This window comes from Pelecanus crispus, chromosome 3 (assembly GCF_030463565.1).
Source record: "Pelecanus crispus isolate bPelCri1 chromosome 3, bPelCri1.pri, whole genome shotgun sequence".
Taxonomy (NCBI): Eukaryota; Metazoa; Chordata; class Aves; order Pelecaniformes; family Pelecanidae; genus Pelecanus; species Pelecanus crispus.
This window is the reverse complement of record NC_134645.1, coordinates 32,076,882-32,099,000: the sequence shown is the minus strand read 5'-3', so window position 1 is coordinate 32,099,000 and position 22,119 is coordinate 32,076,882. Positions and strand designations below refer to the sequence as shown.

The window sequence follows — 22,119 nt, the reverse complement described above, 5'->3', positions numbered from 1 at the left end:
ACTCTCACATGGTCTAATAAAAACTTGACACTAAAATACCCAGAGTTAAAGCTTAAGAGGAGACAAAAGTTTAATGGTATCACAGTCAAGTAAAAACAAGTAAGTTGTCAAGGACTACAGAAAGTTTCTACACTTAGTTTTCAAAGTACAAAATACAATAAATACATGAGGCTCTTTGTAAAAAGAGGAATCTAAAAACTACATTGTCTGTTACAGCACATACGTAATATTTCGAGTACATGGAATTCCTAAGATGCTACAGCATTTTTAAAAGTTATTGCTAATGGATTGGTCACATGGTTGTCACTGTTCAGATGCACTTCAGCTTAGCTTCTTTAACAAACGTTCTGCTTCCAGCAATAAGCATTTGGGTGCTGTGCACGTACTTTATTTTAATTTCTCCCATCTGGAAAAAAGCCTCAGGATAAATTTGGACAAAACCAAGTTGTCTGTTTCATGATGATTTCTGCAATGTAAATTGAAAAGGTCCTTGTATTTAACGCAGAAAAATGTGAAATTCTTTTCTGCCATGTTTGAAGAAATCAGAGTGGGTACTTGAACATAATGGCTCGCTTAAACCAAAGGCAGCAGAATTTCATTTGCTTGCAAGCATTATTTCATCTTGTAGAATGCCCTCATCCATTTGCTAATGCATCAATCCTTCATTTGTTTTCAAAGCACATTCTTCATAGCTTTCAAATTACATTGTCATTGAAATAAGTCTCATGATGTTGGAACCAACACAAAATAAATTTTTTTTTTGTAAGTCATCCATGATTAGTACTTCGAGAATCTGGCTTCTGTACTACTTCATGCCAAGCTTCTTTGTCTAGGTTTAATCCTTGGATACAGCTGGGGGTAAAATAGAAATGAGATTTAAAATTTTAGTGCTTTAAAAGGTTACTTTTTTAAAAAAAAAAAAACAACAACAACAAAAAACCCAACTCTCTTTGGTGCTACAATTCTACTGTAATCTCTAGTAGCAAAAGCGTGGTTATTAAAAAACCACCCAGAGCACTAACAAATATAAATTTAGCATTCTCAGGCAAGCTTAAAAAATACTAGCCATGTCAGTACAAAAGGAAGGCACTGAACAGCACATAATTCAGTACCTTCTTCAGCTCTACCCAGAGAGGTGGGCTAGGAAAAGCATGCGGCTTTGTAAGTCAAGAGACTTTTGTGTTCAGTGAACTATAAGATTTTTCCCTGTTTTATAAATGGAAAGAGAGAGGTATTAAAGTCTGTTTTGCTTTCTCTCTCTCAGTGCCTATCAGCCTTTACATATCTATAGCTTTGGGCAAGCTGGAAACACCTGGCTGCATAAGGACCACGGAACTGTAGGAGCTGCGCTTTAGTTAGTGGGTGGCCAGTTAAACTCATTTAACCGCCCGGCAGTAAATCAGTAGCTGCCACCCTGTGGGCCTTGAGCTATGCGCTATTCACACATTCTGGCTACGCACACAGAGGTACAGAGACTGCCTCGGCTGCAGGGTGACGACCGATGGGACACAGCTTGACACAGCGCACAGCAGTGCCAAGAGGCTTGGGAAGCTCTTGGCTCGCACTTGCAAAGGGCTTTGGGAACAACTACTGTTCTGCAAAGCACAGCTACTGGCATATAAAAAAATAGAAGGATACACTTCACACAATTAGGAAAGGTGAGTCCTCTATGCTCTGAACAGCAATGCATGTCTACATTACATCCTGGGTTTTTTTCCAGCTAAAGTTCTCATTAAAGATGCCCTCTTCTCTCTTCGACCAGACTCTGGCTTTCTTCTTTTTCATAGTCAGCTAATGATTAAGAGAAGACCAACAACTTCACCCACAAGGTTTGTCTCAGCCTGCTATGATTTCACCACTAGCAGAGATGAAGTCAGTCAGTCAGTTACAGTAGCATAACACCTGACAGTGTTCAAACAATTTTGTTTGGTACTAAGAAGTCAGTATTTTGACATTATTATCTGACTTGCATTCAGTTTTAGAGCTCTCACACGGCTTAGTGAGTCACTAAGAAGGGCAGAACGCTGATGCAGATAATTTCATCCTTTGGGTTTTTTTCAGTGCACCTAGCTCCAAAAGGATAAAGCAGCTGTGATAAAAGTACAACTTAATATAAGAATATATTACACTACCAAACATTTGCCTCTGTGCTGAACATCTTAGCCTAGATTTCAGCTGCTATATTAAGAATCCAGTAATTGCTTTTGAGAATAACCACAGCATACTTCAGTAGCAGCACTAGAACAACTGAACAGACACCAGAGCGTAACAGTTAATACTGGGCTTGGGTAATTTTCCCCAAAGGTTCTGTTCGGATTGTGTTGTGCTTAGAAGGATGAGTTGTGATCCCCAGTCTAAGCTGTGTTGCCTTGTGCTTTTTATTACAGAAGCACAGATGCTCCTCATGTTCTTACACACCTGTGCTCAGGCTGAGTGTGCAAGCTTATGCAGAAGCAGCACATGCACAATTCACCCTGGGGCAGGGGGAAGGAAAAAAAAAACCAAAAACACCCTGCCATTTCTGACCTTTCTGACCTGATTGTGCAGGACTGATGGCTGCTCTCAATTTAGAAATGTTTGCGTCTGGAGATAAAAAAAACTGAGCAGAAGTACTATATTAGGGAGAATTTTACAGTACATTGTGAGCAGGCCTGACCTGAAAGTGGTACAGAAATGAAAACTGATTTTGTGTTAGATATAGTCACCTTGCAAAATCTAACCAGTTTAAGAGTAAGGATTATCTGCATGAGGAATGAGGTTCAGCCTCTTTCAAGCATCATACATCAATCAGCTAAAATTCACAGTGGTTAATCTTTAGCATTGGCAAAACCTCTTATCTCCAGCAGCTGGGAAACTGGATATGTAGAAAAAAGCTTAATAGAATTTTTAAACTTGTGTCCATCTGCTATAGTTTTCTAGCAACTAAGCCATGAGAAGAAATATGGGGACATAACTGAAAATATCTATTATTTGTATATAGTTCTTTTTAACAGAAGAGGTAGTACAGAAGGTGATGAGGAAAGGAGAGGCCATTAATGCAAGGCCTTTGACATATGGTTAAATATTACGTAAAGAGCATAGGAGAAAACAAAGATCTGCCTTTATTTGGCAATCTGATCTCCTTTTCAACACTAGAAAAAGAAGATAACCATAGAATTTTACAGTGTTTGTCTCAAAACTCTCTGTGAAACGATCTCGGATCACAAGGTGCACTGTGTACACCCTGACAGGGAAGGACTTGTGACTCATTCTTCATACAAGTTTCAGATCTTAAGGTCCTTTGTGCCAGTCTACTCGCTTTCTAAAGGAAGAGAAACCCAGCTCTGTTCACATGCTCAACAAAACCTTATGCACACATCATGTTCACACAAAAGGGTTTTTTTCCTCTAAGATGGTGAGACAAGGTTAGTATTAGAACCTGCTGTGTATAGCAGGGTGGTGATACATGTTGTTCTTTTATGCACACATTAATATAATCTGTGTTAGGTATCTAAATGGAGGGTGTTAACCCACTCTGCCAAGGCATTCAACTCCCCAGATGAATAAATAGAGAACTTCAGCTCCTTCCTCTTGACTTCTGAAATTGCACCTGACCTAGATGCATGAGAATAATGCTGTGTATACTCCACAAAGTGCGGTGGGGTTTTTTTGATTCTGGAAATATCAAGGACTCACCCCTAGAAGGTTGCGGGGAACATAGCCTTCCTTGTCATTCAGCCGTGCCCACCACCACTCAATTTCATCTTCATCTTCCCGGCGCAGGATTGTCATGCAGTCTCCCTCTTTCATCGAGAGCTCATCATCATTCTGAGCCTCATAATCCCAGAGTCCATAAATCACTCCTTTGTTCATAATTCCCATTTTCTCCTGGACTCCTGCAACATTAAAAACACAGAGCAGCTCAATACAAAAGTTTAAAAAAGACGGACAAAAAGCCACACCCAACCACAACCACACAACCTTGATTCCTATCACACTTAGCACCTTGTTGCCATCAGCCTACTTAAAGTCAGTCCTGGAACAGGTGGCATTGTGAAGTTAGCCCTTGCACACAGCAGACAGATTCCGTCCTTACATGTGTTCAAAAACTATGAGGTAAATAGGGAGAAGAGCACTGATTGATAAAAGGTTATATTTTCATGCTAGTGTTCACACTTCCTACACCTAAGTGATGAGCAAGAAACACTTGTTTGTACTCTTGGTTCACCAGTAATCTCTTCCTGTCAAAGGGAGATAGCAATACCTGCTTATGTTGACCTCCATTGTAATTTTGCTGCTTGAGGTGTCATTTGCCACTCTTGTCACTTTATTTCAGAACTTTAAAACAGGGTGCATCTCAGACCTATAACTGAAAGATTTGTCTGCTATCCGCCAGCTGCTTTCAGTTAACTCACTTTTATCTTAGCAGTTCTTGAGTTCTACAATATTTTAATTTTTTTTTTAAGCACTGACACAGAAACACAATTCTGTTAAATTGCTTCTGGACAAAGGTGTTTTGGAGTACATGCATACACCTTGCAGATGTTATTTAGAACTTGCTCATCTTTGTAACCAAAGATGAAACACTATTCTTTCTGTACAAATTCCTCAGCTTCTAAGCAGCAAACCAGAAGAGGTATCTTAATCAACTGTTACACAAACTTTCTCTTAGGTAATTATTCCCTTTTAAAATACTGAACCCTACTGGGTTTTTTGTTTAGTTTTGGTATTGCCAGGAGCAAAGAGTACATTGCACTTCATATCACAAAACTTGTCGTTTCCATCTCTTACCTATTACAACCTATTGTATAGAACTCTTACCTAAGTCTGCTTAAGGAAGCATCTGCTCAAATCAAGTTCTTTATTTTTGCATACCAGCTCATCATGTAAAATTAAATTACTTGCACTGCATGCTTAGTTCTGCTCAGAGAAACTCTTCCCTTGCTTTGCATTCTGTATAATTAAAGGTTTGGTGAAAGCTGTGCTCTGCACCCATGTGGAAGGTAAGACTGAACATCAAAGCAGACAAAGAGAAGATTCACACAATGGATCTGGTCTTCTAAAAAAGTGTTAACAGTCACACCAGGGTAGCAGTACAAACATGGTCTTAGAGAACAGCACAGGCATTAAATCTTAGAAAGTGAAAAATTACATACTTAAGCAGCATCAGACTTGTCATTTAATCAATGCTAAAGGACTAGTGGTTTTATTTAAACCTATCCGTACTTGATATTCAATACTGTGCATCATTTACAACAAAAAGGAATTAGGTGAATCAATGAATTACACTAAGGTTTCTCACCTTACAGATGAGTTTAGAGGGCCAGGTTTTAGTGCAGTATCTGTTCTGGAAACAGACAGATACATATCCCCAAACTTCTTTTACAGCAAGAAACAGATTTAGCCAGTGAACTAATTTCTTACTGTAACTGTTTCTGGTTGCCTACAGTCTTCGCAATAGGATTAATTCCTAATGGAACAATATGGAAATTTGATAGCTGAACAACCTATGTATCAAGAGATACCTTAGTTTCAGTGGTTTCAATGTGGAAAAGCGGGCAATAAGCCAAAGCCTTACAGTCCTTTCATAACCCATTGAAGTATCTCATAACACAAAAAAAAAAAAAAATCCCAAACCCAACAAAAAAATAGAGTATCAAGTGAGATCACCGGATGGTGGGTTCAAAAATCCCCACAAACAAAAAGAATGTGTTTCTTCATGCTGTATATAATAAAGCCATGGATTTCCTTCCCACAGGATCTTGTGGGCTATTTATCTGAATTTATGAATTAGTCCAATTCCTGAAAGAAGTCTCTCAAGATTAATTCAACACAAAGATACCATCTCTTAACTCATATCAGAGTTAAAACCAGTAAGAAATATTGGACAAGTATTACTATTTTTAATCTAGTCCTACAATCTTTCTTGCGCATTTGCTGTTGATGACCACCATTGGAGCCTGGATACAAAATAAATGGAATTTTGCTTAGCCCACAGAATTCAACGTTAGTTAAATAGGCTTCCTCCTTTCATAGGGAAAACTATATATTTGGCACCAAGAGAGGCAGTTTTCAAGCTTAGTGAGGACAGCTGGACAGACTGTTTTGAAATATGGTGGCTGAGCAGCTTACAGAAACTCAGATCTCGCATGTTCCACAAAACCAGAAAGGCTGTATTACAGCTTTTTACACTGCATTACATTGCTATTACTCTAACGTCTTATAGATAGATGACACTCCAGCTGGTAGGTGCCTAGGGGACAAGAACTACATAGAAAACATACAGAAAAGTAATTTAAAACCCTGTTACGTACAAAACGTAAAGTAATTTAAAACCTCATTGACTAATACTCATCACAACCTAGGGGGAATTCATCCTCTCCGTTAAAAGATGGTTTCCCTGTTGTCTTATTATTTGAATAAAATCTAAATTTAATATGGGATTTCTTTTTAAATGCAAGAGAAGAAAGAGGCCAGAAAGAAAGTCAAATTCAGTGCCTACTAACCTCCATTAAGGCAGAAACTTGGCAATACCTTTCTTGGTTCTAAAGTACACACTAAGAAATGTTCGTCATTTAAAGACACTATGTAGCAAATATGAACTGCCTACTAAGATATTCATACCACTTTTGGTTTTATGTAAAGAAGTACTTAGTGGTAAGATTCACCTAATCGTCATCTCACACTACCATATTTGTCAATGCACATGCTTAACTCATTTCAAGGTTTCTAGTGTAGGGAAACCTTTTGTTACTCAGATTTCTTCAAATATTCAAGCTAGTTGAATATTATGAAGTTAGTCTCAATGGACCTCGCTCTGTGACAAGAAGCTGGCTAAAATCTGTCTCCTTCCAAGAGGAACCTGAGGCATGGGCACACAACCTAAGCATGGAACTTACCACCCCTCATCCAAAAACATACTGAAAAGCGCCAGGTGAGTCCCTAGCACGCTCCAGAACTCAGTTGTCATCACTTACCATATAAGAACTGGGAGCACTGTGTGTAGCCTTCCTCCATTTCCTCACACTTGTCTGCAGCTGTCTGCATGTCACTGTAGGTCATCGCAAATACAGCTGCACCTGACTCCACCAGGAACTTGCATACCTGCACATTATTGCAAGATGCTGCACAGTGTAATGGGGTCCTGCAAGCCAAGAAGAAAAAGACGACACATTACTTTTATTGCTCATAGCAGTACTTACAGACTCCTGGGGGCAAACCACTTTTGTATGCGACCTTCAGCAATCAGTACTGTATTGCTGAAGGCTTCCAACCAGAAGCACTTAACCCAGGATGTCAAGAGCAATTGCTTTTCACAGATAACAGAAGTTACCAAGAGCTGCTTGAGCCCGAAAGTGGGATTTCCATATGGACCTCTAGTTATGCTACCTTTTTATAATCCATTAGCATTTTAAGAACATTCATTAAGGCAATTAAAAAAAAAAATCTATAATAAAAAAACCACTCAGAAATCCTCCTGACATCAAGACCTGACTTGGTGACAAGTGCAGGTAATTGGGGTAACTACTGAGGTTTAGGGACAACAAGCATCTTTATTCAGTCTTGGACCTTAGACACTTTTGCTACAGGCAGAAATAGTAGTAAAATCACTGCCCCCCCCCCCCCCCCCCCCCCCCCGTCTTTTGTAAATAAGCTCCCTAGCTACCTGTAAGGATTTGTAACCCATTATCGGTTGCAAGCCTAGTTTGTAGGTTGTGGTTTTCTGCTTTGTTTTGAAGTTCTCCAAGTATTGGACAAAGAATGGAGGAGAGTTTGCAGAGCTAGATACTGCCCAGGGCATATGTAAACTATAGGCTATCACACAGAAAGGACCCTGGGAATTTCAGCAAATAGCTCATTATGCATAAGCTGTCTTCAATATCTCAAAGAAACAGATTTCCTGACAACTGTATCCACCCTCCTGGGCCTCAGACACACACTTTTTTCTTACAGGGAATATTAGTATAATTTGCCCATTTTCTCCTCTGCACATTCTCATGTGATGCTCCACAGAGAGCTGCTGTTGCTCTGCTGTGGAAAAGTCACTGCCAGCTCTATAGGAGCAAAGTGAGGGACCTCGTGAGGAACCTGTAGCAGCCCCCACGCTGCAGCTCTCTTGTGGAGAGCACCTATAAGGTACCACTTAAAGAAAACTTTACCATCCATCACTATCTGCAGCATTCACGTTCACGCCAAATTGCACCAGGAACTTCACGATTTCCGTATGTCCAGCACACACAGCGTTATGCAGCGCAGTAATCCCTTCATCATTGGGCATGCTAGGATCTTCAACCTAATTCAGCCGGAAAAGAAGCCATTCACATTCTGGTGAGAATCTCTACAATAAACACCTCTTCACATATAAAAATGAGTTGTCTTATGCTGAAATATGATCTTGAGCCATATTTCTATGAAGGACATGAGCAACAGGCAGAAAACTACAGCAGTAACCAATCTCACAAGACGACTCACATATAAGCTTGCAGCCTCCTTTTGACAGTGAGAACCTAAAGTGGTTTAGAGAAATAGCATCTTGCTAATTTAGTAAAAGCATTTATAACAGGTTTCTGATATTTGCCTATTTAACTGTAAGAAAAACTCACATAGATTTTTCTTATCAGATTATCTGATAACATGCCAGATAGGGGATGAAACACTACGTAAGAAATGAGGAAAAAGTTACGGTCTTGACGCTAAATGTGGATTTGAGACTGTTAAAATCAGCCTCCAAGTGGCCACGTCCTCTTAGGACTTATCTCCTCAAGGGCATATCTACGTTGTGCACTACTATTTTGGCTTCCCCAGTCCAGAAAAGTTGTGACTTCCCAGTTTGAACCAGGATCACTATTCCTTCTCTTACAAATTAGCATTTGTACCTCATAAATTATTCTCTGCACGAGGTCAAACTCCCCCTCCAAAGATGAATCCAGAAGCAATGCGAGGGGATTGAATTTCACTCTCATTCCATGCCCAATTCTCTCAGAGCCAGTTTTACGCAAGTTCGTCCTCTTCCCCTGTGAAAAGGTAACACAAGTTACAGGCTTTTTTTTCCCCCCGGGAAGAACAAGAATACAGAATTGCTTATTTGGGAATGACAGCAGAAATTACCAATTAAGGAAGTGTTTAATATGAAATTTAGACTATTTTCTACCAATTCCCCAATACGTTATGAATAGAGTAGATTAGGCATGTTATAAAAGATCTCTGCCTTCATCTCTAGACATGGTCACTATTCTACTCAAAACCAGAAACCACCTTGATCAAACACATCATAAAAATCATAAAACTCCCAAATCCCTAAAGATCAGGGAAAAAAATGCAATTTTTTTTTGTATGCAGACGATTTCACCATTAGCTATCAAAGTTGTTACACAAACCAAGAACCTTAAAAGACTCCACAAAGTATGCTACTTTTTAAGCACCCATGTTAAGTTCCTAACATTTTTCTAAGCTTAGCAGAGTTTAAGAGGAACAGAAATAGTTATGGAAAACAGTTTTGGAAAGAATATAGAACTGAGTGTAGAAAGCGCTTTAGATGCTCCCAGTGATAGTGGAAACCAAGTGTTTGTACTCTTTCCTTCAGAGAATATGCACCCATTAGCTCAGCGCTCTCCCCAGCTGGCTGTGCAGTAGCAATAAACACTATTCATAAGGGTATGTAAATTTCTGACAGATGTCCAGGCAAAGATGAATAGAAATGACTCATGTTTTGCAAGAGCAAACATGTGAAGATAAGATACATAAGAAGAGATTCCCAGAAAATACTCTTTTGCGTGTTGATTTATACATAATATCAAAAAGTACAGGCTTGTTAAAGAAAGAGCCTGTCAGCACAACCCAAGTATTTAAATATGAAATCAAGAAGCTGGGCCGGTTTCTTCCCATCATCGCAGAATTATTACAAAACCAACCAGAAATGAGTTCTTACAATTTAGAAAATCCTACCACTCAAGTTGCCTCGTAAAAGGGAGCAAGGACAAAGTCTTAAAAGCATGAAAACATGACATGACTACTCCATGAAGACATTAGAAGGCTAAAAAGCACACTTAAAGCTTTTAACTGCTCAGCACTGAAGTGATGGAGGAAGAAAAACACTTTCATGTGTCAAGTTATTAAAATTCTATTCATGATAGGTTTTAAAAGAAAACTCTTTGAGGAACTGAAAGCAGTAAGGATTTCTGTTCTACAACAGCAAGATAACACTGTACCACACACACAAACTTCCAAAACAAACAAGGTGCTAAAATGCTGCCCACCCTTAGCCCAAAGAGACTCCATTTTGATGCAACTTGAGAACTGACTGATGTTAAATCAGGTTCCAAAGAAAAATTCAGAAAACATTTCAGTAGAGGAAGTGCAAGCAGTTGATCTGTACAAATGAGTTTTTAAAGCAGAAACTAAAGAAGTCTATTTCTCCATGTTTTTCAAGCAAGGAACTTTCAGATAAACAAATGTAATCCAAGATTAGGATAATTAGTTTCCACCTCATAACAGCAATAGGGGGAAACACTTGTGAAGTCTGTATGTGCCTAAAAAAAAAAAAAAAAAAGAAAAAAAAAAGAAAAAAGAAGTTTGATTTCTCTTACAAAGGAAGTATAGTTTGGATGTAGTAGGCAGACTTCTGTATGGAATGGTCTTTACAGCCCAGAAGGGTTTTACTATTTGTGTATCATATTTCATTTGAAACTTTTTTCATTATCATTTCACTTCATTAATTCTAGAGACAACAGAGACTTTTCATTACTGTCACTCCCTCTGGAGATAAGAGCATCACACAAATAGAACAGATACCCACAGAGAGACTTCTAGCCTTTTTGTTCTCCCACATCTGCTTAAGCTCTACAAAACCACACGGGATTTATGGCAGAGCTTGAGATGACTTATTGACAGGGCACCCAAGCTGTAGGCTAACTAATACTTACAGGAGGCAAGGAAAACTGTCCAGTAACTTCAGGAGGCCTCATATTGAATGAGTCCTCTCCCAAACTCTCTGGTTCTCCTGATGGATAGGGAGGTGGTGGGTATGGAGGATATTCTTCCATGTATACCTCCAGTGGCAGTGATGCTTCTAGGCTTGGTTCTTCCATTTTTGGCTGTGTGAGTTCATCACTATCTGATGTTCCCTCAGGTACAGTGTCCAAAGCTACAGAGGGAAGAACAGCTTCACTCTGATCTGCTGGTGTGTTTTCTGCTTCCTCAGCAATAGCTGGTTCTGGCATAGAAGCAGCTGTTTCTTTTTCTGATTCTGTGCTTAGATAAGGATTTGGGATTTCTGCTGGGCTTTCAGGACTGGCAGCTGCTGCTGTCTGTTTAGAGGGATGTGACGGAGCTGAGATAGTCTCCATTGCAGCCAGAGTGGTCCTCTGATACAACAGCTTCTGAATATTTGGGCCATTAGGTCCTTCTGGCTCAGTAATGGAGCTACGTTTCTTCAGCGGTCTGGGTGCATTAGACAACTTTTTCCGTAGTGCTTCCAAATCAGCATCACTCTGGTTGCGGTATGGATTGGATAAGAAAGGCAGCAATTTGGTTGGGCTAAGGGGACGGGGTATTCGCTCTGTTTCATGATTCTCATGAGCAGAGGCTGTTGTTTCCATCTCAGGCTCTGGACTGCCGGGCTTGCCTTGGAGGTTTGAGTAGACGTTCTCCGTCTGCGGCAGCTGATTCTGTACACCAGCTCCTGCCATCACAGGCTTGCCATACACTGTGGAACAGTTCACAGAGGGGTGTAGAAAAAATAATGGTGAATATTTGACCAACAAACCTAAGAAGAACACAAAACCTGATTCATCTACCTAGGGTGAAGAAGCAGAATAATAAAATCAACCAAACAGAATTAACCTGGTAACCAGGCTTACTATGATTAGTTATTTTGCAAATCCAAAATAGATATTCTGCACTTCTTCATTAACGTTGATATACAACATGCTAGACCCACCTAAGATTCCTACAGCTGCACTAACCTGCTTAATTCCCCCAGGGAACAGCTTTGTACCCACAGACCAGGTGGAAAGTACATCTATCTGAGGTTTATGAAGACAGAAGATACACTTACCACTTGGGAAGTGCGGTCCTCTGGTCTGTGCCCTTGTCAAAGCACTCTGCACTGCTTGCTGGAAGTTCTTCCCAGGAGTCTGCTGTTGTGTGTACATGCTATAAATTGAACTTGCAGCCACAGTTTGAGGCTTTCGAAATGGTGGGAGTGAGGTCTCTTTGGACGGCTGAGGGGTAAACGGTCTCACAGCTGCTGCTGGGGGACTCTCCTGTTTGGAGGAGGGAAGAATTTGGTCCTGGCTAGAGGAAGGACCTGCAGGAGGTACAGAAATTCTTTGCTGTATCTGCTGAGAAGGATGGGAAGGCTGCTGTGCTGCTGGTTTTTGTTTGCTCCCCACAGTTACAATAGCCAAAGGCAGCTTCTGCAGGTTTCCATCCAGCTTAGTATCAGAAGGTTGCAGATGACTGGCTTGACCAAAGTAAGGCAAGTTTATCTGTTTTGGTTTAGTGGGGACAGGTGGTGGTACCTTTGTTACATTTTTATTGGCTGTCTGAAAGACAAAAAAAAGTTAATTAAGATTAAACAGCAAAACATGTTTTAGGAATACTGCTGTGAAGACCCAAAGATCCTCAAAGAACCACACAGTATCTTGCATTTCTACTGTTGCCGCAATGCTGTTTACAACATCATTGGAAACATGAAGAGACTTCTTGAAACATTTTTATCATCATAGTTGTTTATACTTTGAACCCATTCTCTTTAATTCTTTCTGTAGCAGCTATGTTTAAAACATCAAGCAATGGCAGGGCACAGTAATTTCTCTAGAGATAGCAGAGGCATTTAGCAGCATCTGTAGGCAAGCAGCTTGTTTTCCAATGGAGCACTTGTCATCCCCAGTTCTTCTATGCTACTTGACCCCTACCTAATCAAATTGTGCCCTTGTGCCAAGATTTAGGTGGGAAGTCTTGCTGCAATCAAACATCTGAAGGACACTGCTGCATTAAACAGTGAAACAAGTGTGTAAATGATGTAAAAAACCCCATGCAAATGCCTCTGTGCATATAATCTTGGGGAAAAAAAAAAAAAAAAAAAGATACGCATAACACTAGTACAAGTAACAGCCATTTTTATGTATTCAGTCATAACGTAGATTTTCATCATAGTGACTGTAGGGAACGATTTTGAGTTACCAACTGCCATTAAAAGCCTAAAAGACATTTTTCCTTAGAAGCAGTCTTTTAAAAGAAGACCTAGGTACTTTTCAAAGAGCTTCCTGACAGCAGTATTTGAAAAGCTGTGCAGTAATCCCTGTCAGATGGAATGCAGTAGTTCGAGTTTCCTGCATACCTGCGCTTCTCGCAGGAGATCTTCGCTGCTCTGGTTCTTTCTCAGTGTGCCCAGCCCAGTAGACTGGTCCACAGAATCAAACATTGAGAATGGACGCACTTTCTTCTCTTTGTCTCGTAAAAAAGTTTCTCCTTCAGCTGTTGTTAGAGAGAGGGGAAGACTTTTAAAAGGGACAACACAATTATAGGAATAAGAGTCCTGTTCTGTGCAATATTCAAGACACTGTATGCAAGTGATGCTTTTTGTATCCATCCCACCCCTGTGCTAAGGACCCAAGGGCCTGCCAAATGCTGTATCTTGCAAATTGAACAGGAGCACGTATGAAGCCATTAGTATCTACTCCGCCACCTGAAACAAGTTTTGTTTGTTTGTTTTAAAATCCCTGCAACACCATACTAAAGCTTATATGGCAATATTCTTTGATATTTTTTTTTGTGCTCTTAGATGAATTCTACATGTTTCCTGAAGCATTTAGAAGAGATAAATATCAGTAACTAGATTCTGTATATTTTAAGATTAGCCAAACACAGAAAAACATACCTTGTCCTTCACTAGTCACAATTCCTTTTCCTGAAGCCAAGGCTGATCCTTGACTAATGTGACTGTCTGCATTTGAACTACTCCAGTCAGTGGCAGATGGGGAAGGTTTTGCACTGGGGACCACAGAATCTAGGAGAGAACAAGTGGAACAGATTAAACTAAAGTAATGTTGTTATTGACTTATTTATTACAGGTAGGGTTTTTTTGTAAAAGTCAGGTCTAGACAGTGTACAAGTATCATATACAGGTTAACTGCTATAAATCCTGTCACTACATTTTTGCTCATTTGTTTGTTTTAAAAAGAGAATGCAAAACCAAGCTCAGAAACAACTATCAAAGCAGCAGCAAAACTATTTGTCCTAGCACATGTCTGCACTTAACAGCATTCAAACAAGAAACTTCTCCAGACTGCCTTCTTTCCATTTAGCAATAAACTTTCCTTGGATATTTACACCAAGTTAACAGTGACAGGATGGTAAGAAGGGATGAGAAAGATACATTGTACAAAGAAAAACATGCTGCTTTAAAGCATAAATAGATCCTGCCAGTGATATCGCAAACAGTAGAAAAGTCATCTGTATGTTCAGTGTGCATATAGGCACTGCATTAAAGCTGATCTTTACATTCACTGGAGTAGACATCCAGTCTGCTTCAAAAATAACTAAGAAAATGCTTGCAACTTGCTATTAGTTTAAATACTTCACCAAATTCTCTCTACTAAATTCTAAATTATCTAGTACAATCAGTGATATTAAATTCAAATAGTAATGCACCAGGAGAAAAGTTTCATTCTGACAAAGTATCAGATACTATCCCTCTAGGAAAGCAGTCATTTTGCCCAAATGCTAAAAAATACTGTGTGATGTTTTAGTTCAAATAGCACACCGCCACACATTCCTATAGCAAAAATTCAAATTTTATACGGACTAGAGCTAAAATTCCACTCCAGCAGTTTTAGGATCTGCAAAACAGATAAAATTAAACAGTTCCCATTGTCCAGTATAGCAAGAGATGCTTGGACTGGGTTTGTGTCATGGCTACTTTAATAATATCTGCCAGAACTGGGAAATGGAGGGAGGGAGATAAAAAATAAATAGAACTATTCTACAAGCTCAGCCTCCATTTTTTCTTTTTGGGAAGATCAGTGTTTCTCTTATGTCCCAGCTGAAAAGTGAGACTTCTCCTCCCAAGATAGCCCAGAAGAGTATTTGCAAGTCTCCAGTTTCTCCAGACTTCTACTCTCATGGAGCTGAACTGTATCTCGTAGGAGAAAGCCACAGAGAGAAGCCAGGCAAGTCTCCATTAACACTCCAAGCAGGAGAGGCCAAGCCTCGTGTCAGTTGTTGGACTTACACCTCTCCATAATTCCTATGCCATCAACGTGTCAGCAAGTTCATTGCTATTTCTGTGCTACAATCAACTGCCTCCTTTATGATATTTCTTGTAATGTTGGTTAATCCTTTCCACGCGTCATTTCCAAAATGCATAATCAGAAAACTTGGCTTTGTCAGTTTGTAAGTCCAGGCACGAGGTTGTTACCCTGTATGTCCAAAAAACTGCCTCTAGAAACTCAAACACTGCTGTATAGTTTTTAGGAGTATTTTAAAATAAATAAATAAATCACTAGTTTACAGAAAAATCCTCTGACATTCTACACTGTATAACAACTCAAATTGCTCACTAAGAGGATTACTTAATTTATAACACATTGAATCATATAGCCTCAGTGCTTACAAAATACATTCACTGGGGCAGGAAAATTGCCAAGTAGTAAGACTGACATCTGAAATAATACTTCTTTTTAACAAAAAAAAAAAAAAAAAAAAAAAAAAAAAAAAAAAAAAAAAACCCAAAAAAACGCCAAACCTCACACAGAGAACTGGTAGATAAGAAAACAAAACATTTCTGGAGAAGAAATATTAATCATAAGCTATTACCTGCAGACGCTTTAGCTTGTGAACTGCTCCCAGCTCTCATGTTGGGCAGAGTTTGTGTTTTCAGTGGACCATCAGGTACCTGCAAAGCTTGTGTCCCATCTGAAAATGCTGGTTTTACCAAAAGTTCAGGTCTGGAAGCAATACGTGGCATAGTAGAGGACTGGATATAAGGACCTACTGCTGCCACTCGACTTGGAGCAGAAGCCACTGGCTGGGGTAAATTCCCATCGGAAGAAGCCTTTGGAGGAAAAGAAAAAAAAAAAAAGAAAAAGAAAAGAAAATTTAAAGAATGTTATGCTGCAGTATCCATCCATCAGAGTTTGAAATAGAAGTCAAAAAGGATAAAACAAGTAGAAAATTATACTCCAATATTAAAAATGCCTTTTTAAAAAAGCTTTAAGAGATATAAACATGAGATAGTAAGAGGGAAAATAAAAATTATCTAAAAAAAAAATCCATGACAGCATAAGAAGAGTTCTTGTCCATAAAGAATAGGTAGGTAAACACCAATGTACCATGAAAAGTATTTTAATAATACAAGATTTCTACCATGTATGGATAAAAACAAGTCTAGCATCTGAACAGCCTTCCACACAAATAAGTTTTTACTTCAGACTGTGGGCCACAAATGAAATTAATTTTTTTGTTATTAAATATCCCACACTTACTGGTACATTTTCTTTCTGTTGCAGAGCTGCCTTTTTCTTCCACAGGCGCTCTCGCAGCTCATTAACACGCTTATCCATGACTGCCACCTCCGAGTTGCGCTTGTTCAAACACTCCCTCTGTTGCTGCAGCTTGGCATTCTGCTCCTGGTTCAGTTTGTTCCTCAACTGAATAAATTCACAAAGCAGGGGGGGAGGAAGGGAAAACAACAAAAATCCAAACAAATTAACTTTCAGGATGGTGGACAGGAAACAGTTACAAAGAGAAAAGCCTTCTAAAAAGTCAAGTCATGCTGGCAAACTCAGATTGTTTTCTCCAGAGAAAGTGTTGGTTAGTCTCCAAATTTTGCAGAAAGGAAAGGTGTATACACTGCATGCTCCTTCCCCTGTTTACCCTGAACCCAGTACAACTAACCCTCCATCCTCAGCACGCAGGCAACCACGCAGCTCTGTCAGGAACAGGAGCAATGGGATTTTTTTTCCACGGCGGTAAGAAACGACCCAACCAACTTTTAGCCCTTAAGAGTTGTAGGTCACGAGCTAGCTTTCCATTACCTGCAGCTCCTTGTACAGGCGGTCAAGCTCAGCTACAGCCGACTGGTTGTCGTGGTAACCATCAATTCGGCCGTTCTTCAGCATCTCCAGTTGCCTGGTGAGCTCCTCTACCTTTGACACTGCCAGCACCAGCTCGCGCTGCTTTTGCTGGAACAGGCTGTTCATCTGTTCAATCTCCTCCACTGGAGAGGACGAGAGAGCACAATAGCTGCCCTGAGGAACGGACGAGCGTGGGCTGCTTCCAAGGCAGCGGTTAAGGGGACAGGGAGCGCCCTGCCGGCCTCCGGAGCAGCGCTGCACAGAGGCTGCGGCCAGCTGCCGCAAGCTCATGGTCCCCGTCAAACCAGCTCTTCCTTGAAGCATTTGTAAAAGCAAAGGCGTTAGCAAGATTATGTAAATTTGGTCTACTTAGAGCACTAATGGGGAGGGGAAGAAGAACTTTTTTTTTTTTTTTTTTTTTTACTTTCTGAGGTATGGAAATGAACAAAACCACATTACCAGGCTGAATTTCATCTGCAGGAGCCTAAATTCACTTAATGCTGAATTCCGCAGGAAGACATTCACTCAACCACAAGGCATATTTATGATATTTAAAACTCTGAATTTAGGTCATAGGAACTCAATGACAAAACACTCAAGCTGTTATATTAAACAAAGACTCAGAGGGCTTTTTAGGGTCTCTACAAGCAGCTGTCATCAGCTGCTCCCACTGCCAAAACTGTTGCATTACAGAACAAAGTTTAAGGATCAGTAAGAGTTCAAGCAAGGACCAAGATCAGACCTGCTGGAGAGGGTGCAGTGAAACAGATACACATGCTCCAAGATCTTGTATTATTCTACCATCCTTCCATTCCCTTAAACTGATGTTTATTTTGTGCAACAGAAGCCAAACAGAAAATGCATTCTCCCCACAGAAAAACACTTTTGCTTTATCTGTAAAGCACAATGCTTCCTAATAAAAGAATGTATTTTGATTTTACCTTAATAAACCAATATATTTTCATTTGAGTCCAGCTGGAAGTTACAAGTTCTGTACAATATGTATAGAGGGAGGATGAAAAGGTAGGCAGAAGAATGTGTGTTGATATGAAGTCTGAAATATTTAATGTTGAAGCAACATGCTGAACTGCAAGCACCCAACTAGTACTGTAGCATGCCAGACACTAGTCGGATTTCCATAATTAAAAAGAAAATACTCAGCCACTTTGGCCATTAAATTACCTCTTGCATAAGAAACAACATGGGTATCAGGCCAAGAAAATAACACTCTAAATGTGCAAGGTATTAACATCAAGCATGGAAAAAGTTACTGTGGTACACAAAAGCATTCAAGTAAGGAAAAAGCCTACACTGTAATTAAAGAGCAGATACACTAGGCTCAAAACACAGGGTGCCCTTATGAGATATTTTAAAATACAGTGAGAAAATATACTTTGTTCTAGGTCATTCAGGAGATTTCTTGGTAAATACAAGATGTGAAATTGTTAAGATTAACATTTCGTGGAACACCATAAACACCTCCTCTGAATCACTGAAATCACCAGAAATTTTAGAGTTCCAAGAACCACACTTCATGAAAAATCACAGGCTACTTTCCCCAGGCAGCAACTCACCTAATTTCCCATTGCTGAGTCTTTTTTGTTCCACATGGCCTTTCAGTGCTCTCACTTTCTTAAGTTTGGCTTCCTGATTCTCAGCAATTTCCTTTAATCGCTTCAGCTTTTCCTGTTCAGCAGCTTGCTGTTGCTGTCGCTGATCTTGCTGTTTCAGGAATTTCAGGCGCTGTTCCTGCAGTCAAGACAAGGAATTTCTTTTTTCAAATTAACTTATGGTAAGGTACTGACTCAAAACTTAAAAACAATCACCACAGCAGCTCAGATCAGCTTTATCCCAGTATCCTGACTTCCCAGAGTGTCAAGTGAAGCCCGAGAGAACAGAGCAAACATGTACCGATTCTGCCCCAATACAATCCTCCAGGTACAACGATTCTGTAGTACAAGAACCTACTGAAACAGAGGTGGTATCCATACCTAACAGCCCTTAGTAAATTTTTCTTCCATGAAATTGCTCAAAACCCTTTGAAGGCCAAGAAGAATTTTAGCATTCACATTCCATGACATCTGCCGTTTCATTTAATCACTGCTTGGCTCTTGAGTTGTGAAAGGTAATGATTATTTCCTCTCTACCTTCTCCATGCTGCTTGTACTTTACAGATCTCTATCATACGTCACATTTTAATCAACTGTAAGTCATGCTGGAGAATATTACACGTTCTTTATACAGAAGGTATTCCATAAATTATTGATAATTTTCATCATTCTTTGTACTTTTACTAGTTCTGCTAGAACCTCCTTGAGATGGGGGACCACTGCACACCAAAGCTCTGCAATTTTACCATTTCCTGGTAATGATCACCTCTATCACAACGCAGGATGATTCAAGACACAAGAAAACCTTCACAGCAAGCTGTGCCCCATTTATACAACAGACATCATCTCAGTGGAGAGGATCCTTTTGCCTCTCCAAGAGTATAAGAGCAAAATGGTGCACTATCAGTTTCTATATACAGATGTCTGTATATAAAATATATATACTATATACATATATAATATATATGTATATAAAAGAAACCACTAGATCACCTACAGAGATTTCCTTTCAATCACTGGCCATTACCCACAGCTTCCAGTTCTGGAGATGATAGGCTGTTCCAGTGGTAGGAGAACTACTAAGACTTTCCCAAGCACCCACTAACAGCCAAGACTACCACTGCTTACTAACATTAGAACTCAACACTTCCTCCAAAAAAATCACCAGTCGTATTTAGAAACAGGGACTCTTGCGTACTTTGAATAAAAAAGGAAGAGCAAAAAGTGAGATTGCCTTCCAGAGAAAACCAGGCAGCCCCTACAGCATATGCGCTAGTTTAAGAGTCAATCCCACGCAGGAAAATGTCAAAAAATAGATACTACAGCTCATGTCTAAAAAGAAAGTGCATTTTCCCCCTCAGAATCTATTTTTAATACTGCATCTGATTTCAGAAGGCAGGAAAGAGGCAACGGAAAGCCTCTCTTTGAAAGGGTGTCTAGGAAAGCAGGTTTGTTCCAGAGAGGCATGTTAAATGAAAAATTCTCCTGGTGGAACACCCACAAGGCTACTCTTCTTCAAACCACAGGCAGCAAAACAACTACCTGACGGGTAGCTATCCAGACTCAAACTCTTTTTTTTTTTTTTTTTTTCCTTTTTAAATCTCGTATGACTCCCTTTCCAGTAAATATATTTAATGTTCCTATTTCTGGTTTCATATATATAGTGACTACAGTGTTATTTATAAGACCAAGGTCTATTACCATCACCTGTGAGTGAAATAGATAAAAGTCCTGAAAGTTCAGACTTCTCTTATATTTAACACGTCTCAGCTGGAACTGAGAAGAGGGCAACGTTCTGCCTTGGCAAATTAATCAGGGCAGAGTAGGTATTAACTGTGCTGCTAAACTTCAAGTGAAAACTCTTGGTTGATTGACTGATTTCTTATATTTGTAGTTGCACCTTCTTCATACCAGTTCTTACCATAAAACAGAAATAAAGTTTCATTGGCTATTTTGACAGGCCATAGTACCACTTCGCAGGTACTAGAAAGCCATGGTTTGAAGCACTTCCCTGAGATACAATTATTGAAAGCCAAGGGAACCGAACAAGATGCTAAACATATGGGGAGGGGGGGGAAACACAGCTGATCTCAAAAGGAGAGGGAAACAGGGCTTCTGACAGAGGAAGAGTAACAAGACAAGAGCCCCAGAGCAGCCTTCTTCCCCTGCAAGGCACATTCTGAAAGGCATGGGAACTCATCCACCTAGGCAGCCGAGCGCTCTTCAGGATGGGCTCGCATTTAACAATTCTCTGCCAAAAGCAGCATTTTCTGTGGTGTTTTCAAGAGTAGTGTGTACCAACAACACTTAAGTCAAATATGAAATCCATGCCACCATTCTGCAGATGCATTCAGGTATTTTTTTCCCCTAAATGATTCAGGAGCACCCTATGTGCTTTCATTAGCTTTTCTGTTATCGTTCAGTGAGCATTTTATAAATCACTCTCCTAGTTACTTTTATCACATACATGCCATCTTTTCCAGACAGCTGTCCCAGGAAACCAGGCACATTGAACTCTATCAGGAGAAAGCAAGATATCATTACAGGACAGCATTATGTCCAGAGACAAAAGCATTGTTCAGTGATGAAACCAGTGAATGGCTGGTCACCACAGAGAGTACAAATAGGACTGGCAGAGCCACCAGGATGAATGACGATATATTAATGCTATATGCTCTATCCTTTTAGTAAGCTATACAGTCACTTCTATCACTGGCATTATTTTAATGTTTTACTACCGGGTATTTGCACAGGTTGACTTTCAAATTTAAAGAGAGGGAGCCAAAGAAAGGGATCGCTTTGTTTATGGTGGGAGGCGGGGGGGACGGGGACGGACAAAACACCAATCAAATCCCCAACCCTCCCTCCACTTCATGTGACTCTTACTACCTTTGTTGCCAGCTGTAAACAATCTCATTCCAAACTCACCTTGTTAGCCAGCATTTGCTGTTGAGCCTCAATTTGCTGCTGCTGGCGTGATGCCATTTCCTGAAGTTCAGCCAGTGTCATATCCATCCTTGGAGCACTGACCTGCCAAAGAAAATCCAAAGCATGCTAAGTGTAGAATTTTTAATTTGGCTGGTGTGCAATTCAATAGAGCTACTGCAGAAAAGTATGCTAAAGGTCTTTTAAAAAAAAAAAAAACAACAACTGAGTATCCAATAAAATAAGTAGAAAGAAATGGCATATTTCCATGGTAAAAGAATAAATAGTTGTAAGCTCATACACATGCGTAGCCCAATCCAGCAACACACATGAGCTGACGTCTCTTGAAATGTTAATACTTCTAGCAAAATCCAAGCAGCATTTTAAAGAGGCGTTTCAGAGCCCTTTATAATTAAGCTCAGCATGAATCAGCTTTGACTGACTGAGCCCGGAATGCTCAGCACATGGCAGGATGGATCTGTGGTTGTAGGTGTATCGTTGCAATTCAAAGCACTTCAACGTAAGTT

The 22,119-nt window shown here is 39.8% G+C and overlaps 1 protein-coding gene across 1 annotated transcript; it reads right to left on the bottom strand.

The window, feature by feature from the left end:
• Positions 1-810: 810 nt before the first annotated feature.
• Positions 811-21,697, bottom strand: TP53BP2 (tumor protein p53 binding protein 2). Its single transcript, XM_075707565.1, has 14 exons — positions 21,596-21,697; positions 18,632-18,806; positions 17,019-17,200; positions 16,467-16,631; positions 15,799-16,036; positions 13,862-13,990; positions 13,322-13,458; positions 12,035-12,524; positions 10,902-11,683; positions 8,856-8,993; positions 8,139-8,272; positions 6,957-7,123; positions 3,676-3,875; positions 811-852 (listed from the first exon to the last, which is right to left on the bottom strand). Exons 1-14 carry the CDS (start codon positions 21,680-21,682, stop codon positions 811-813), a joined length of 3,066 nt encoding a protein of 1,021 aa, XP_075563680.1. The 5' UTR covers positions 21,683-21,697.
• Between the last annotated feature and the right edge of the window lie 422 nt (positions 21,698-22,119).

Bases quoted from the DNA above. Each gene is read 5' to 3' on its own strand.
- TP53BP2 (XM_075707565.1), bottom strand. From the start codon at position 21,682: ATGGATATGACACTGGCTGAACTTCAGGAAATGGCATCACGCCAGCAG. The intron at 13,459-13,861 runs GTATGTTTTTCT...CTCTAACAACAG, and splicing joins TGTGACTAGTGAAGGACAAG to CTGAAGGAGAAACTTTTTTA. The intron at 8,994-10,901 runs GTAAGTATTAGT...ACCTTTTCACAG, and splicing joins GACAGTTTTCCTTGCCTCCT to GGGAAGAGGACGAACTTGCG.